The following is a 19172-nucleotide window of genomic DNA, read 5'->3' as shown; positions in this document are numbered from 1 at the left end:
TTCTATTCTCTTGCAGAAAGCTTGCAGGTAGAAAGAGCACATGCTTGGGATCAGAAAGAACTGTTCAAATCCAGACCCTTCTCCTTAATACCTCTGCGACCATAAGCAGGCTATTTAATCCCCCTACACCTCAGTGTTTTCATGTATAAAACGGGGACAATGATATTTGTCTCATAGGGTTATTGTGAAGACCAAACTAGCAGGATGCCTTGTATAGCATTACTACCAAATTGCCCTTGCCCTTTTTAAGGAAATGTGATATAAATTAGGACTTCTAAATGGGCCTTCTACATTTAAGTGGGCTTATTCTAGGATATGAATGTTCATAAACTTGTCTAGAATGGAGAAAAAATTTGTAGGTTTGAATGAACCATCTGAAAAGATGCCATTGTGGTCTCTCATAACCCAGTTTCTTTAAAGCATCTGCTGTATATTAGCAAGACAAGATCGGCTTTCTTAGTGTTTGAATAAAGTACTCCAGAGGGAAAGAAATTGCCGACCGGAGAGTAAGTAATTAAAGCCAGTGACAAAACTTTTCAAAAGCTAAGTGGATTAATTTCATTCTTAAAAACTTCTGAAGTTGTTACCAGCATGACATTCACTCGTTCTAAAGAGAAAAACGATATCTTAATTGAAAAGTTCTTTCTTGGCTATCTTAGCAGCCTTTTCTGGGCTCAGCCTTTATCACGGGCAGATGTGGGATTTTTATCTTGTTTGGGAGTTCAGGTTTCATTTTCTCTAGTGCATTTTAACAACAAGCATCCCATAGGAGTCTTTGAATGATTGGGGCTTCCCTGCCCATGAACTGTAACTGCTCTGTTTTCTAGTTTGTCATCTTAGCGAAATTAGTTTTCCCCAGAGGGAATCTCAATGGTTATGATCTTAACGGAAGCAGACAGATTCTCTCTCCACTCCCCAACATGGCGACTTGATGGACAAGTGGTGGTTTTACACAAACGCCCCGTCACCTCTTGGGAATTAGGGGGACCATTGTGGGTTTGAGCAGCAATTGCTTAACCACCAGGGGTCCCTCTGCTTTCTCCGTTCCACCAGGAAAAGCACCATTTCTATTTTCCAAGTTACCTGCACTAAGAGAATAGAATCTAATAAAAAAATCTTATGTGTGCATACCTACCCCATTCTACTCTCAAAGTTTGTCTTACAGAAATATATTCCTCAGTGGATGCAACTACATGAACAAGCCATAAATAGAAGGAAGTACTGACACACACCATAACATTAGTGAGCCTTGAACACATGATGCAAGGTGAAAAGAGCCAGACACAGGTTACATAGTGTATGATTCCATTTATATGAGCTACCCGGAGTAGGTAAATCCATAGACACAGATGCAGATTGGGGGCGGACATTAAGCTGGGAAGAAGCTGCTCAATGGCTTCAGGGTTTTCTTTTGGACTGATGGGAACGTTTTGGAACTACATAGAGGTGGTGAGATACATACTAAATACCACTGAATTGTTCACTTTTCAAGTAGCTAATTTTCTTATGTAAATTTCACTTCAATTTAAAAATAGGGAAGAGAGCTACGAATGAGGCCTGATACAGCACTGTATGACCTAGTACAACATAGATGTGTATCAGCTGGAGAGTCAGTGAGTAAATTGTGGTGTATCCAAGCAGTACAATACTATGTCATGGTTCATAAGAGTGGAGTACATTTATATGTATTCATACGTAAAGATATATATTATTAAGTTAATAAGTTGGAAAACAATTGTCTTTTAGGGGTAGGTGTTAAAGGAATTTTAACTTTCTTCTTTAGTAATGTATTGCTTGAATTTTTGACAAATGTGCTTTTATAAACAGAAATAAATGGTATGTAAAGAAAAAGAGAACAAATTCTGGTTTCAGAACCAAATTCTTTTTATCTTATTTAATGCCTGAAGAGTGAGTGACTTTCTGGTCTCCTAGCAGGGCGAGGATTGCACGAGCATTGAACAGTCAGCATGTGTTTACTGAAGGTTTCCTGTTCATAGCGCATGGATCTGCTTTCAGAGAAGTTGCTCCAAATTCTTCCCAGTAGTCTGCAAATGTAGATTCCATAATATTTCTTTGGTCTTAGAGTGAGAAAAGTAGAAAGTTCACAGGCAGCTAAGTTGTCTAGCACAGTGCCTCGTGCAACACGGCACTCAACCCTCGGCTGAATCGAATCCTGTTCTCCCAAAGAACATATCTCTTCTAAACCTAAGTGAGTCTTACTCAGCGTTCTGTATGTGATGCCACTAGGAACAAAACAGATTTCCAGAGGAAGGTGAACTTGTGTTCCGTCTTTTTTCTGTGCCCACAGTACTTACTTCAGGTCATGTTGCCTGGATTGCCTTTTCTGCTGTTAGGATCTTTGTAATGTAGTGGCCTTTCCCAACTGGATTGTAATTAAGCTCCTTAACAGCTGAGACTGTCTTATACTTCTAAGGAACAGGAGAGGGATATTCCTGAAAGCGTCCCAATACAGGAAGGAGTGAGCAGTTGAAAAGAGACAAGACTTGATGTTCATTGGGGTTCTACTCTTTATCTTCCAGAACAGTCCAGGCTCTGCAGACGGCATCCCACCTATCCCAGCAGGCTGACTTGAGGAGCATCGTGGAGGAGATTGAGGTGCGAATTTATTTCGACAAATGAATTTCCCAGCTCCTGTCTTTTTTTTTTTTTTTTTTTAAGATTTTATTTATTTATTTGACAGAGAGAGAGAGACAGCCAGCGAGAGAGGGAACACAAGCAGGGGGAGTGGGAGAGGAAGAAGCAGGCTCCCAGCGGAGGAGCCCGATGTGGGGCTCGATCCCAGAATGCTGGGATCACGCCCTGAGCCAAAGGCAGACGCTTAACAACTGAGCCACCCAGGCGCCCTTCCAGCTCCTGTCTTTGAAACCCTTTAGAAGAGTCTTGCAGATAGACATGCATGGTTTATTTTGGCCAGTTACTTTTTTTTTTCATATCTATGGACACTTACATTCTTTGTATCAGAGCAATATGTCCTGGGGGCTATTCATTAGGGTAGGATAGTTACACCATCAGTTAGGTAACAAATAACTTTTCCAGCCTTTTGTAGGTATAGGTTCATAGTCCACAGATTTTATAGCCTAACAAACCTGAAATTTAGGTATTTTTTCCTGCTACTTATTACTTTGTAATCTCAGACAAATTATTTAATGTCCGAGCCTCAATTCCTTGTATGGTGTTGTAGGAACAAGTGAGGTTCTAAAGTACCTGGGACATAGTAAGTGCTCAGCAAGTGGTCCTGTGTTTTTATTATGACTTTATCCTCTCCTTTGGCCAGGACCTCCTGCTGCTCAGAGACTGCTCTCGTGGACTACATAGTGATGACGGGCAGTCCACGCAGTGTCCTCACTGGGTGCCCCACAAGCACGTTCACTGCCTTACCATGTTGCCCAGGAGAGGAGTATGTCCCTCTCTATCCTTTAGAGCACTAAATAAGAAAGAGAAAGGGTCTGCTGGGTAGGTTGTGTCCAGACAGATGGCCGTGGAATCCGTTTATGTCACGATGCTTCCTGGGTGCCCTGCAGCCTGGTGTCTTCAGTGCTCTGACTCTGGTGCTCGGGCTTGAGTACCGGCGGTCAGGGAAGGAGCGCTCCCAGAGCCGCGGAAGACACTGTTCTCTTTGGATACCTGTGGGATATATTTGTTCTCTCCCTCAGCATCTTATTTGACTAAAGTACTGAATGATTGAGGGGTTCTCCAGATTTAGAGTAAGATTTCTCCAAACTGTCTGCATGGGGTGACCGTGGTTTGCGTATCTCCTTCTGCTATCACTTGACTTCCAACGTACTTCCATTTTGTTGTGACAGGATCTCGTTGCTCGCCTCGATGAACTGGGAGGTGTGTATCTCCAGTTTGAAGAAGGACTGGAAACAACAGCTTTATTTGTGGCTGCCACCTACAAGCTCATGGACCACGTGGGGACTGAGCCATCCATTAAGGAGGTACCTAACCATTCTCAAACCCAAAGGGGTTGTTGACTTTATGGGCTAAGAACAGCTTTTTTCAAAGGGGGTGTTGAGTTAGGCTTGGAGTGTAGTTATGCAGTGTCTTGGGTTAAGCACTGAAAATGAAACAGATACAATGTCTGTCCTCAAGAAACTGGTTGTCTGTGGAATAGGCATGTAAGCAAAGTGTCACACTTGCATTATTTTGTTGTTTTATTATTTTTATCTTCCAACACTTACAGTTTATAAAGCATTTTTGTATGTGGCTCATTTGATCGCCATAGGAAGTCTGAGTAATATGCTCAGTCCGACTTGGTCCCTCTGTGGAGTGGCAGCATGACACGTGTGGGGACGCACAGATAATAGGTGGTAGTGATGCCCCTAAACCGGGTCTCCCCATGCTGCAGGCTCTCCTTCCTGCGTGTTGTGAAGTAGACCTCTAGCCTTGTTACATTTGCTTTAAATGGGGGAGGGTACGTCATGAGGTGGTGACAAGAAGGCCACGTGTATTACACGTGTTTCACCTCTCTTTTCTTCCTGGTACTCCTTACTGCTTATCTCTTGAGTGATTCCCGTGTCAGTGGCCCATGCAAACCCTCCTTCTCTTGAGAAGTGCCCTGTACCTGAAAACTGCCTGTTTTCCTCCCTTCCACCTCATCCTTGCCAAAGGCTAAATCTTAATTAATCTTTGCTGATTGACATAGTTCTCTGAGAGGCATGTGTGTCTACCAGACATCTACCAAGAGTTAATTCTTTTTTCCTTTTCTTTTCTTTGTGTGTCCCCCCCCCCCCGCCCTCCAGAGGAGCTTGTTAACCTGAAAGAACCTTTGGTTGGAATGTGTGTGGGAGGTCTTTTTGAGTCGGACCCTCTTTGTACCCCTTGTTTGTGAGAAGGTTACGAACCCTTGAGCTAAAGGATTTAAAATACAAGCTGCTGTTGTTTTAATTTTAAGGGGAGAGATTGGGGTTCCAAGTTAGAACTTTGATTTTGAGTTCTGTGCTGAGTTTCTTCAAGTAAAGAGTAAATAATTATCTGTCTTGGGTAATTTGAATTAATTTTTTATTTTCTCTGGAGGACATGACCTAATAATTTATTCATGTGTTAGCATTCTTCCGTTGTCTTTGGTTCATCCTAAGTGTAGAAGATCCGGAGATACCATACACTCTTAATTTCTATGATGGGTGAAGTGAGGAATGTGGGTCTTACGGTACAAATCATTTAGGAACTGTCCTGTACACAGCACAGTAGTTGAACTGGCGGTATTCTACACACACAACTTAAAAACTTTTTCTTGCTTTATTCCCAAGCTTCTACTAACCAGGTATTTGGCTGGAGTAATTTTGCTGTCACTGCTTTTGACATAACCATTCTGGTGAACAGTCACCCATTTTAACATGTCAACAGCCTAGTGATGGAAAAATGTAATTGGTACAATTAAAGAAAATTATTTCATGTCGACTGAATAACACTGTCGGGAACAAGGGAGCTCTTTTGTTAGATTGGAGGTTTTAAAAAACAAAACTGATTGAAGTGGAAAATGTTTCCTCTTAAGCAAACAACCTTCAGAATTTTAATAATGCCTTTTAGGTTCCACTTTTTTAAAAAACTGCTTTTAGTTTTCTTCTCTAAACAGCCCATTAGTTCTTAATGGAAAGTTATTTTAGTTTCTTTCTTATGTACATTTTGGCTATAAGGTTTGGTCTTGTGAATTCAAACTTAACTCCAGTGTACTGCTCAGAAGGGGGTTGGGAGGGAAATTAGCTTCGGTGGGAGGGTGAGAAGAATTAGGAAAGAACATACTTTATTCTGGAAGGAGACAAATAGACTTACATGTGAAGTTTGGTCTTGCTTTTTTTCTTTTCTTTTCCCATTATAACTTGTAGGGATTACTTAACTTTTTTTTTTTTTTTTTTTTAAAGATTTTCTGTATTTATTCGACAGAGATAGAGACAGCCAGCAAGAGAGGGAACACAAGCAGGGGGAGTGGGAGAGGAAGAAGCAGGCTCATAGCAGAGGAGCCTGAGGTGGGGCTCGATTCCACAATGCCGGGATCACGCCCTGAGCTGAAGGCAGACACTTAACCGCTGTGCTACCCAGGCGCCCCAAGGGATTACTTAACTTTTTAACCTTTTTAACCAAATGAGTTTCCTCATTTGGAAAACATCGATAATATCAATCTTTTCAGGATTTTCATCAAGATTTGAGTTCGTGCGTGTAAAGCACCTGTCACAGTGCGTGGCACATACAGTAATCTGGAACATGAGGTTATTGTTATGTGTATTTTTTAATATACCTTCATATCTCAGTAGTTCTCCAAAGGTACCTTGTATTTGTACAGGAAGCATTCAATAAAGAGTTGACAGATAAATGCGTGAATTTCAGTCTGAACCAGAGGATGGAGAAAACAACCAAATCTAGGTTTTAATCTTAAATGCAGAATATTTGCTTTTTACCCCCTCTACCAATTTGGATTAATGGTGAAAAGATCCTCCACGCAAACACCTAGAAACAGATAAGGAATGACTTGAACCAGTGGGGAGCCAAGGTGTGGCTCTCCCACCTTCCTGCCAGAAGAGGATCTGAAGTTGTGTTTTCCTTTTCTTTCAGGATCAGGTCATCCAACTCATGAATGCCATCTTCAGCAAGAAGAACTTCGAATCCCTCTCAGAAGCCTTCAGCGTGGCCTCTGCTGCCGCTGCACTCTCTCAGAATCGCTATCACGTGCCAGTTGTGGTTGTGCCCGAGGGCTCTCCTTCCGACACTCATGAACAGGCTATCCTTCGGGTACGACTTCCGTGTCCAAACTCTGTGGCCCTGATCGCTGTTTTCATTGGAAGGCTCTCAGAAATCTGAGGACTAGTGGAAATCTGATTGTAAACCCCCGAGGACATACCCGTTAAATGTAGAGCAAGGCTCATTTCCCTTAGCCTGGAATTGGGGGTATGACCCCTGGGAGAACTAATCACAGAACCCTTCAAATCAATCCAGAAAAGGTTTTTTTTTTTTTTTCCCAGAAGATTTTTTTATCGTCAGTCTTTTGAGAAATTAAATGCAAGAAAACTGTATTTCCAGGGTCGTAACACTTAATGTATAGAGGAGTCTTGCTTCTAAAAAGCATTTTTCTAGTACCAGAACTTTCTAAATACGTGATTTAAAGACCGCTTTTTAAATTCCCCGGTAATTCTAGTGCTTATGGTTGTTAACACCAGGTCTCTTCCTCCTGCTGTTGGCAGTTTGTCTTTCTGCCTCTTCATAGCGTGTCCATCCCTCCCACTCAGCAGGAAGCAGAGACTGCTTTTTTATGGCGACTCTCTGAACAGAGGAAATGCATAGATATTGAATACGCTTAGAGTTTTCATCTCAAATGAGGCATTTGTTGTTGTTGTTTGGAAATCAGGGATAACATCTTCATAAGAAATTAGCATTTCATTTAGGTGTAAACATTGGGGTTCCACACAGCAGAGTTCCATCAGTTCTACTTTGGTGGCCTCCTTAAATATTCTCCTGAAGACACGCCCTGTCCTTCAAAATTGCCTCTCCTCTCCCTGCTTACACTCACAGCCCTTCGGCAAAGGCTGGGGTGAGAAATCATAGTTCACCGTGAGTCAGGAGGGGGCAGCTAAGAGAGCAAAGTAGAAGTATTGGCTTTGTAGCTAGATAGGCTGGGGTTTGAGTCCTAGACCACCTACTTAACTGACCACTTGGCCTCAGTTTCTTCGTCTGTAGAGATTATGCTGTCTATCTCAGATGATTGATAAAGGAGGATGTGTGTAAAGTGCCTATCCTTGTCTGAAGAATGAGCGTTGGACAACATCATCTTTAAAATCCTCCCTACCTCTAACATTCTAATATCTATCCCATTACCAATCTCCTTGTATTTTCTGTGTCTGATTTCTGATAGATCATAAACCAAAGTCAGTGATGATGTCCTGAAATCCGGTATTTCTTCCCTGAAGAGCTGGCTCCCTGTGGAGAAAGCACTCCAGAAACAAAATTTTTGTACTCCTTTGGCCTTTGTTGCTACAGATAATTTTAAAATTTATTTCTAGTTGCAGGTCACCAATGTTCTGTCTCAGCCTCTGAGTCAGGCCACTGTTAAACTAGAACATGCTAAATCTGTTGCTTCCAGAGCCACTGTCCTTCAGAAGACATCTTTTACCCCTGTCGGGTAAGTCCTGAGCTTATATTGCTGGCAACCAATATAACCCGAATTAATATGGTATTATGAAATACCCCCAAACCAAATTTACCATTTGACATACTAATATAAAAAATTCTATGCTTCTATAAGAAAAGTAGTTTTAAAGCTAAAAGAGGGGCACCTGGCTGGCATAGTTGGTAGAGCATAGGAATCTTAATTTCGAGGTTGTGAGTTCAAGCCCCCACACATTGGGTGTAGAGATTACTAAAAATAAATAAATAAACTAAAAAAAAAATAAAGCTAAAAAAATTTTGTTTTAGTTTTACTGTTTCCTTCCCTATCTATTTCTAGTTGTCTCTGTCTTGTCATTATGATGTAAGCAGCCAATTTTAAATTCGGTACTGTCTTTTTCTGATGTATGAGTAATACATGTTTATTGTAGGAGAAATATAGAAAAACACAAAAAATAAAATACAAATCACCCATATAATTCTACCACCTAGGGATAACTTCTGTTCACATTTTGTCTTTTTTTGTCAGCCCTTTTTCTATGCAAATAAATATATTTTTAATTGAATTAGGATTATGCTTTGTCTAAAACAATGTGTCATGAATATTTCCCCCATAGGATTAAATATTCTTCTTCAGTCTTATTTTTTTTTAAAAGGTTTTATTTATTTATTTGCGCGCGCGCGCGCGCAACAGAGAGAGAGAGAGAGAGAGAGAGAGAAGAACGGGTGGGGATGGGGTGGCAGGGGAGAGGGAGCCCAATGCAGGGCTTGATCCCAGGATCCCAGGATCATGACCTGAGCCAAAGGCAGATGCCTAACCATTTGAGCCACCCAGATGCCTGTCTTATTTTTAATGGTTGCATATTGTTATGGAAATTTTAAAAGAAGGATCAATTTTTATATGAGACTTTGTTAAGTGTTAAATTGGTAAGCTAATGAGACCGGGAACTCTGAGTTTTAGAGAGAATATGTGTTTTTAGGAATGATGAGTGGGGTGGTAAAAGACATTTGGGATTTTGCTATGTAGTTAGAGTTAATTCTCTACCTTTTCCCCCCTTTAATATAAAAGTGATTCATATTTTCATAAAAGTAAGATATGTCATTTTTAGGAAATTCACAAAGCACAGGGAAGTAGAAATAATACAAAAAATTGCCTGCAATTATACTGCTCTACACCAACCTTTTTGAGCATTTCTACTCTCTCTTTTTTTTAAACACAATAGGAATCATACCGTAGGCTGTTTTGCATTTAATTGTAGAAGTCTACCCGAGGGAGGTGGGATTTTAGGAGCTGAGAGAAGAGAACAAAGGAAAGAAGATTTTAGAGACTTGAGAGGGGAGGTCATTTTAGAGCTCTCTGAAGTTTTGCCCACACCATAATCTGATTGAGCGGGAGGGTGCCCAGCTGGGTGGGAAGTTGAAAGGTGAAGACGTGGTATAGCCTTGGCTTGTCTCAAGGAGGGCCACGCATGGTCCATTTGTTACTTTCATGACTGTGCTATGTGAGCTCTTGCTAACCCTGCTGTCATTCTTAACAGGGATGTTTTTGAGCTAAACTTCATGAATGTCAAATTTTCCAGTGGTTATTATGACTTCTTTGTCAAAGTTGAAGGTGACAACCGTTATATTGCAAATAGTGTCGAGGTAAGTGCTTTTCTTCTCATCCCCATTGAATCCAAGGAAATGACCAAGTAGTCACACAGCATTAATTGTCCGGTATATTGACTTGATTTTACAACCAAGTAAATGTGAATATGTTAAGAGAAGGGTAGGTTTAAACTACGCTTCGCCAAGAACTTGATCATAGTGAGTTCTATTTGTAAATTATTCATTTTATATTATGATTTAGTATTAGTATTTCACATAACATTTAGGAAATAGAAAAGATAAAAATCACCTATAATTTCACCGAGATGTAAGCTTATTATGATGTTTTGTGTGGTAGGTCTTGCTTGATAGATAAGTGCCTGATGCTAATTAGGTGAGGAAAAGCATCCAGTGACATACTGTAGTGAGGCTCTCTGGGTGAAGTACAGAAGAAAATCTGTAAGTTTCTTTTTCTTTCTTTTTTTTTTTTTTGGTGGGCAAAAAAGGAAAGTTTATTGAGTGATAGCAAAGTGATAGTACAAAACTCCCGAGGAGGGAGGGGACCCTAGAGGGTTGCCCCAAAATGAGTAAGTTTCATCATGAATTGTGTTGAAGACCCAAAGTGGTTTTAAGGATGGCAACCTATGCCTCATTTATCTGATGCTTGGGCAGTGAGGTATTTCACGTTAGTAGTTTTCCCAGCTAATTGGAGTATACCCCTTCAGGCTTTCATTTTAACCTTTTTCATAGAAGTTTATTTAAGATGAATTACATGTTTTCCTACTTTCTTAAACTATGGGATATGGTTTAACCATTTCTTATTCTGAATTAGGATCATCAGTATGAACCCTTTACTGAAGGCCTTTGACATGAGAAGCCTAGTTCTGTGAGCTTTTGTTTACGTTATTTTTGTCTTACGACAACCCTCAGACACAGATGGAGCCATCTTCATTGCGCAGAAGAGGCTCGAAGGGGTAGAGTAGCTTGTCCAAGGTCACCCAGCCTGTGCTTGGGCGGATTCCCTGCCCAGTGTCAGTTTAGTTAGCGTGCTCTGGCAAATATACGGCCTGCATAGAGGCTGCAGGGCTGTGTGCAGCTCCAGCAGGTGGCCTTTTTATGCTGTCACTCCCTTCAGCTGTCATTTCTCAGTGCTTTTGCCATCGTGTCTCCGCTGTACCTACTTAATCATTGTGCGTTTTGTTGGATGAAGGGGACTTGGAGTGTCCTGTGCCTTCGCCGAATAGTTAAGTATGTGCGGTTTGGGAGAACTCTTTTCTTCACTATTCAGGTGTCATTTTCCACTCATTTTTTTTCTCTTTTTTTAAAATTTATTTTAATCTTTATTTTTTTAAGTAAATCCTATGCCCAACACGAGGCTCAAACTCATGACCCCGAGATTGAGTCACACGCTCCACCGACTGAGTCAGCCAGGCACCCCTCATTTTTCTTTTTTTAATAAAATTTTTTCATTTTTTTCATTTTGAAATAATTTTGATCTTAAGTTGCAAAAAATGGTATGAAGAATTTCCATGTAAAGTAATGGAGTTTTTAGGTATTTTTTAATGTATGTTTTTAAACCTTTTTTTTTTTTTTTAAGATTTTTCATTTATTTATTTTTGAGAGCAAGAGAGAAAGAGCAAGCATACAGAGGGAAAGGGAGAAGCAGACTCCCCGTGAGCAGAGAGCCCAACGTGGGGCTCAATCCCAGGACCCTGAGACCATGACCTGAACCGAAGCCAGAAGCTTAACCAACTGAGCCATGAGGCGCCCTGTGTTTTTAGGTTTTAAGGATGGAAAACTATACCTCATTTATCTGTTGCTTTGTGGAAATGGACTTAACCAAGCATTGTAGTATAAAGAATGGGCTTTAACTAGTTCCCCAAATGTTAATGTCTTATATAATTGTTATATAATTATCAGACCCAGGAATTTCACACTGATGCAATACTATTAACTAATCTATAGACTTTAATTCAAATTTCACTAGTTATCCTACTAATGTCCCTATTCTGATCTGGGATTCAACCTAGGGTCACATGTCCCTTTCTCCTCCTCTCATTTGTAGTATAGTTTCTTTCATGACCTTGACGCTTTTGAAGTACTCTCTGTTTAGCTTGTAGAATGTCCCTCACTTTGGGTTTTGAGTTTCCTCAAAATTAAATTCAGGCCATGCATTTTTTTGCAAGAATACTCCAAAAGTGGTGCTCTGTCCCTCTCAGTGCATCTTCTTAGGAGGCAAATGATGTTGATATGTCTCCTTGCTGGTGACACTAACCTTGATCACTTGATCAGGTGTCTGCTAGGTTTCTCCACTATAAGGTTGCTGTTTTCTGCTTTGTAATTGAGTCTGCAAATAGCCTGATGATCTTGCCTGCAACTGTTATTAATAGGTTCACTGCCAAAAGGTGATTTTCTCGTCTTTCATTCTTTCTACATTTATTAATTAGAATTCTGCTGTAAGAAAAAGCTTATCCCTCTCCCAACCCTGTCTTCATTTATTTATTTATTCAATTATTTATAACACTTTGGGCTCATGGAAATTTATTTTACTCTGTAGGTTATGATCCTTTACTATCATCATTTATTTTGTTGCTCACATTATCACAGATTTGACCTTTAGAAAGCTCCTCAAGTTGGCTCCTATGACAGTCACTTTTTTTTTAATGACAGGACAAGGCAGCTGGAAAGTTTGACCTTTTCAAAAGTGGGGCATTACTTAATGTAGGTAGATTAAACTTGTATTTAAAGTTTGTCGGAAAGGAAGATATTTTCTGGAACTCTCATCTCTGCCTTTTCTCTACCTCATGTCTGACCTTTTTGGGCATGAGACATCCGATCCTAGTCCATTCACTAATACAAAATTTGGATAGAAACTATTGTAGTGTGCACCTTGAACCTTTAAAATCTAGATTCTTTAAATTTTAGCTTCCCTCATTAAGGGTCCTTATTTGCAAAGTTAGACTTTTCTTTCTTTCATTCTTTCTTTTTAAAAAATTTTTATGCCTGAAACCTTTTCTTCCTTCTTCCTTTACAGTCTTATTAACAGCATACCCAGTTTAAGTGCCATACCCATAGGACACAGTTGTTCTTTTCTTTTTTTTTTTTAAAGATTTTATTTGTTTATTAGAGCATGAGCAGGGGGTGGTGGGGCAGAGGGAGACAGAAAAGCAGGCTCCCTGCTGAGCAAGGAGCCTGACATAGGGCTCAATCCTAGGACCCTGAGATCATGACCTGAGCTGAAGGCAGTGAGCCACCCAGGCGCCCCAGGACACAGTCGTTCTTAACCTCTTCTTTCTTTCCACCTCTGACTTCCAGTCAGTCACCAAGTCCTGTTGATTCCACCTTTCAATGGCTTTTGCATGAGCCTTTTGTTCTTCAGTCCCTCTATTCCTACTTGGGTAGAGCCCTGTATTCTCTATCAGGACTGGTAACTATAGCTGACCCTTGTACAACGAGGATTTGAACTGCACAGGTCCACTTACATGTGGTTATTTTTGACAAATACAGTACAGTACTGTAAATGTATTTTCTCTTTCTTATGGTTTTCTTTTTTGCTTGTAAGATTTTATTTACTTGACACAGAGGGAGAGAGTGAGCACACACAGGCAGAGAGAGAGGGAGAAGCAGGTTCCCCGCTGAGCAGGGAACCCGATGTAGGGCTCGATCCCAGGACCCTGGGATCATGACCTGAGCCGAAGGCAGACGCTTAACCGACTAAGCCACCCAGGCACCCCTCTTAGGGTTTTCTTAATGACATTTTCTTAGGTCTAGCTTTATTGTAAGAATATAGTATACGATATGTGTAACATACAGGATAAGTGTTTATCAGCTATGTTATCAGTAAGGCTTCTGGTCAACAGTAGGCTATTAGTAGTTAAGGTTTGGGGGAGTCCAAAGTTATACATGGATTATCAGCTGCACTGGGTGAGAGTTGGCACTCCCCACACCCCATTGTTCAAGGGTCAACTGTAGTTCCATTGTCTTCAGTTTCTGCCCTTTCCATTTAATTTTCCCTAAGTGCTGCTAGAATGATAAAATCACATTGTTCCCCAGGTTAAACATTTCTTTGGTTCCCTATTACCTGTGAGTGAGGTCTACACTCTTGAGAATGGCTTAGGAGGTCACATGCTTCCGTGGGGGTTCGTCCCTGTCCCCGGAGTGCTAGCTGCTCTTGACCGTATACTGGCCCTCAGATACGCTTTATGTGCACATGTCTTTGGATCTCAACCCTTGCTTCCCACCATAAGAAAGGCTCTTCCCCTCCCTTGCTCATACGCTCAACTGCTCATCCTGGAAGGTCTAGTTCAGGTGCTGCTCCTTCATCTGTGCTCCCATAGAACTTTATTTTTATTTTATTTTTTTTGTATGGACTATTTCAAATATACAGAAAAGAACAGAAAATAATTTAAAGAATCCTTGTGTACCTATCAGTCATTCATCTCCTTCTCACTCTAACATTTTGATATATTTGTTCTACCCCCACACACACCTTTTTTGGTAAGATATTTCTATATTTCTGCAGCACATGTACATATTTTTAAACAATAGAATGCATTGATTTGCGTCTTCTCAAAATTTGTACATTATGTTATATGCATCCTTTTCAATTTGCTTGTTCTCATTCGGTATTAATTTTATGACAGCCCCATTTATGCCTGTAGAACTAGAACTGTATGCATCCTGTGGATAATTGTCATGAAATTGTCTTCTTTTTATGAATGAATCAGATTTTTTATTAATTTGTTTTTCTGTTGGACATTCAGATTTCCACTATTACAAACAATGAGGCTATGAACTAAGGTCTTAGCACGTTTCCTTGTGCACATTTTGTTTGTTTATCTAGAGGGAAGTTGTGGGATCGTAGGTTGCACTTAGCTCCCAGCTTTATTAGGTATTGCCAAATTGCTCTTCTCCTCATATTCTTGCTAACATTTTCCCCTTAAGATATATTTGAGAGAGAGAGAGAGAGAGAGAGAGACAGTATGAGTGGGGGGAGGGGCAGAGAAAGAGAATCTCAAGCAGAGGCCCTGCTGAGCGTGGAGCCCCACAGGGGACTCGATCTCATGACCCTGGGATCATGACCTGAGCTGAAGGCGGACGCTTTACCGACTGAGCCACCTAGGCATCTCTTCTCCTCATATTCTTTTTTTTTTTTTTTTTTTTAAAGATTTTATTTATTTATTTGACAGAGATAGAGACAGCCAGCGAGAGAGGGAACACAAGCAGGGGGAGTGGGAGAGGAAGAAGCAGGCTCATAGCAGAGGAGCCTGATGTGGGGCTCGATCCCATAACGCCGGGATCATGCCCTGAGCGTGAAGGCAGACGCTTAACCGCTGTGCCACCCAGGCGCCCCCTCCTCATATTCTTACCAATATTTGGTATTACAAATTTTTGATAATTTGATGGGTATGAAATGGTGTCTTTTTTTTTTTCTTTTCAAGTTTTATTTTTTTAATAACGTCTACTCCCAGTGTGGGGCTCAAACTCATGACCCTGAGATCAAGAGTCCCATGTTCCACCAACTGAGCTAGCTGGGCGCTCCAAAATGGTGCCTTGTTTCAAAGTTTTTCCCTGGTTACTAGTGAGATTGAGCTTTTTTTTCTTGTGTTTATTGGCCTTTTAGCTTTCGGTTTTTTTGTGAATTGTTGTCTGTCTTTTGTCTGTTTTTCTTTTGCTTTGTTAGTCTTTTTATTGTTGAATTTTAGGAACTGTTTATGTTCTGGAAACTAACCTGTAGTTAGTATAAGCATCAGCTATCTTCTCCCAGTGTTGCTTTATGGCATCGTTTGATGCACAAAAGTTATTTTCAGTGAAGCCTAATTTAAAAGTGTTTTTGCCTAGATTGTTTGTGCTTTTTGTTTCTTTAAAAAGTCCTATGCTGCGGCACGCCTGGGTGGCTCAGTTGGTTAGGTGTCTGCCTTCGGCCCGGGTCATGATCCCAGGTCCTGGGATCGAGTTTCGCATCAGGCTTCCTGCTGAGTAGGGAGCCTGCTTCTCGCTCTCCCTCTGTCCCTCCCCTCACTCGTTCTCTCTCTCCCTCTCAAATAAATAAATAAAATCTTAAAAAAAAAAAAAAAAGTCCTATCCTGCTCCAAGGTGGTAATCTCCAATATTTTCTTCTAACAATTTTTAAGTTTTTTTTTCCCTTTATATTTCGGGCTTCAATGTATTTAAAGTTTTTTTTTGTTGCTATAGTATTTTATATCCTGTCCATAATTGTTCTTATTGTATTGTATTACCATTGTTTGCTTATAATGTATTGCTTTTTCATTGGACTGGGAACTCCCTGTGAGTGGAGACCAAACCTTATTTTTTCAGTGCTTGGTCTCCATCTCAGGCCACTTTAGAAGAAAAGGATAGAATCTGTATACCTCTTATTCCTTTTTTTGTTATTTGTCTTTTTATGTCATTGAGTTTTAAGAGTTCTTTTTTTTTTTTTTCAATATTTTATTTATTTATTACAGAGTGAGAGAGGGCACTCAAGCAGAGGGAGAGGGAGAAGCAGGCTTCCTGCTGAGCAGGGAGGCCGATGCAGGGCTTGATCCCAGGACCCAAGGTCACCACCTGAACCGAGGGCAGTCGCTTAACCAACTGAGTCACCCAGGCGCCCCGAGTTTTAAGAGTTCTTAATATATTCTGGATACAAGTCTCTTATCAGATACATGATTTGCATATATTTTTTCACAGTCTGTAGTTTGTCTTTTCCCTTTGTTGATGTTGGTTTTTGAAGCACAATAGGTTTTAATTTTGATGAAGTTCAGTTTCTTTATTTTTCTTTCATTGCTTCTGCTTTTAAGTGCCATATCTAAGAAATCATTGCCTAATCCAAAGTTATGAAGATTTACTCCTCTTATAGCTTTAGTTCTAACATTTAGGTTTCTGATTCATTTTGAGTTAGTTTTTGTATGTAGTGTGAGGGAGGGGTCCAATTTCCTACATGCATGTGGAAATCCAGTTGTTGCGGGGCGCCTGGGTGGCGCAGCAGTTAAGCGTCTGCCTTCGGCTCAGGGCGTGATCCTGGATCCCTGGGATCGAGCCCCACATCAGGCTCCTCCGCTATGAGCCTGCTTCTTCCTCTCCCACTCCCCCTGCTTGTGTTCCCTCTCTCGCTGGCTGTCTCTATCTCTGTCAAATAAATAAATAAAATCTTTAAAAAAAAAAAAAAAAAAAAGGAAATCCAGTTGTTGCATACGGAAATCCCAGCACCTTTTGTGGAAGACCATTCTTTCCCTGTTGAATTGTCTTGGCATCAAAAATCAGTTGACCATAAAGGCAAGGGTTAATTTCTAGGGTTGCAGTTGTATTCCATTAATCTGTATTTTTATCCTTATACCAATGCTATGCCGTCTTGGTTACTGTAACAGCTTGGCTTTTTGTAACTTCAAATCTGGTGTTTGTCCAAGTGTTTCTGTGATTGTTGGAAAAATTATCGAAGTGCAAAATAGCAGAAATGGCTAATAACTATTATTCATGCAATGGTTATAAGCCCCACCTGAGGCCATTGCTGTCCTTTCCTTCTTGGTGGTGAAGTAAGCATTACAGAATCTCTCCTTCTTCATTATGTTGCTTTATTCGTGTGTGTGTGTGTGTGTGTGTGTGTGTGTGTGTGTGTATTTTGACCTCTGTCACATATGCAACTTTACTTTGTAATTTCAGTAATAGTCACACTTAGAGCCTCAGAGCGGGTCAGCAGGTCCTGTTTACTCTCCTGAGAGATGCTTGACATTGGTCAGAGTGCATTAACAGTGGTTTGGTGTGGAAGGCCTGTAATAGCACTCATTGACATTGGACTTGCTGTCAGGGGAAACATGGGTTTTCGAAGCTGTCATTAGCATTAATTGCCTCTAATGCACCATCATTTTTGACAGTAATGAGCTAAACAGGGGGGTTATTACTCTCAGCAGAAAGACTGCATTTCCTGGTGTTAAAACATTTTTTGAGGTGTATGTGGTATGCAGCACAGGCAAAGAAAGGACTAGTATGATTCAGTGTAAAGCAGGCTTAGCTGCATTTAAAGTGGCTAAACAAGTCCCTTTCCTATTATAAAAACTAATCCTGAAGTGTTAGTGTGAAAGAAGAAGCAGCTAACTCACAGGGATCCTACTCTGAATTCTTTACAACATGGCTTTGAAAAAAGTTACAATAATTTTTATTTCTCAATTTCCTTTAAAAGGGTAGCATAAAAACGCTTTTCTTTTCAGTGTTTCCAGAGACCCATTTGTAGTAAGATTTTAGGAGCAGAAGGACTTGTTTTAAACTGTTCCCTATTCAAGAACAGCCCTACAGTGTTTCTCTGCAACAAAGAAACCTTTAACTTAGGGAGCCTTTTAGAATTAGGGCTGAGAGCAAACCCAAAATGACTTGAGTTCACTGCAGTTTGCCCCTTTGTCATCCATGGTCTGTATTGTCTGGGAATGCTTATGATGTCTTTAGAACAGACACACAGTTGAATCTTGATTAGCAGACCTTAGCGACCATGTTATTGTTGAAAGTTTATAGTTAGGATTTTAAGTAAAAACCCAGAAAGTGGATGACTTTTCTGTTGTTACAATGAGGATACATTGCAGAGCCTTACACAGATCTTTAAACATCTGTCTGTATATACCCGTCTACAGAAAGGAGTATTATTTTTAAAATCATATTTATTGGGTGGTGCTTTTTAATACAAGTGTTTATAAAGAACAAAGTATATGGCACACAGTCTCATTGCTCAGATAATCCCTATTTTTTCGAAAAAGGAGTGAAATATGCATGTAGTTTAAAAAATGTCAAAGTGCAAAAAGGTATATAATGAAATGTATGAGGCTTATCTCATCCCTTCAATCCAGCTCCTCCCCTCAGAGGAATCCATTTCTAACTGTGTACATTTTAAGAAGGATGCATGTATATTAATGAATGTATGCATATCCTTTCTTGTTTACACAAAAGGGATTATTCTATAAACAGCTGTATTCTTTGCTCTTGTCACAAAGTAGAGGCTCCCAGCTTTCCCCTTGGGCGTCTTTTCAACTTGATGGCCTCCCCCCTCTGCCACTCCCCTGCCATAATTCACCCAGTTGCCTAGATTCCATGACAGACAGTGCTGTTAAATATAATTCTGTCATTGGATGGCTGTGTGTTCAGAAGTAGGTGAGAATGCCTCTGTATCTGTCCCTAGACATCTCCCTTGTCTTTTTAAATTATTCCATGGTAATTCATACTGTAGTCATGTAACTAGTCTCCTGTCCATGGACATTTAGGTGGGACAGTGATTTTAAGATCACATTTACAAATGAGTGAGCCATTAAGAGAATGAGTCAAAGAAGTGAAGAAGGAATTATCTGGTTAATGTTGATGGAGATTGCCGAGCAGTTAGCTGCGAAGGCAGATTGTTTCAGTAGCATGGAATGTTGCTAAACGCCTACCTCTGCCCAAACTGAAGGACCACTGAGCCTTCCTGCTACAAATTTCCCACTCCCTGACCAAGGGCT

The 19172-nt window shown here is 40.4% G+C and overlaps 1 protein-coding gene across 2 annotated transcripts in view; it reads left to right on the top strand.

The window, feature by feature from the left end:
* Positions 1-19172, top strand: part of RPN2 (ribophorin II) — a 54513-nt gene that overhangs the window by 16294 nt on the left and 19047 nt on the right. For both annotated transcript variants that reach the window (XM_045804577.2, XM_045804576.2), the window contains exons 5-9: positions 2541-2616; positions 3825-3959; positions 6571-6747; positions 8013-8131; positions 9654-9759. In XM_045804577.2, coding sequence (XP_045660533.2) covers positions 2541-2616; positions 3825-3959; positions 6571-6747; positions 8013-8131; positions 9654-9759 — 613 coding nt within the window. The remainder of the gene's footprint in view (positions 1-2540; positions 2617-3824; positions 3960-6570; positions 6748-8012; positions 8132-9653; positions 9760-19172) is intronic.

Source organism: Ursus americanus, chromosome 22, assembly GCF_024610735.1.
Source record: "Ursus americanus isolate L20-20 chromosome 22, mUrsAme1.1.p, whole genome shotgun sequence".
Taxonomy (NCBI): domain Eukaryota; kingdom Metazoa; phylum Chordata; class Mammalia; order Carnivora; family Ursidae; genus Ursus; species Ursus americanus.
This window is presented reverse-complemented; position numbering and strand designations above follow the sequence as displayed.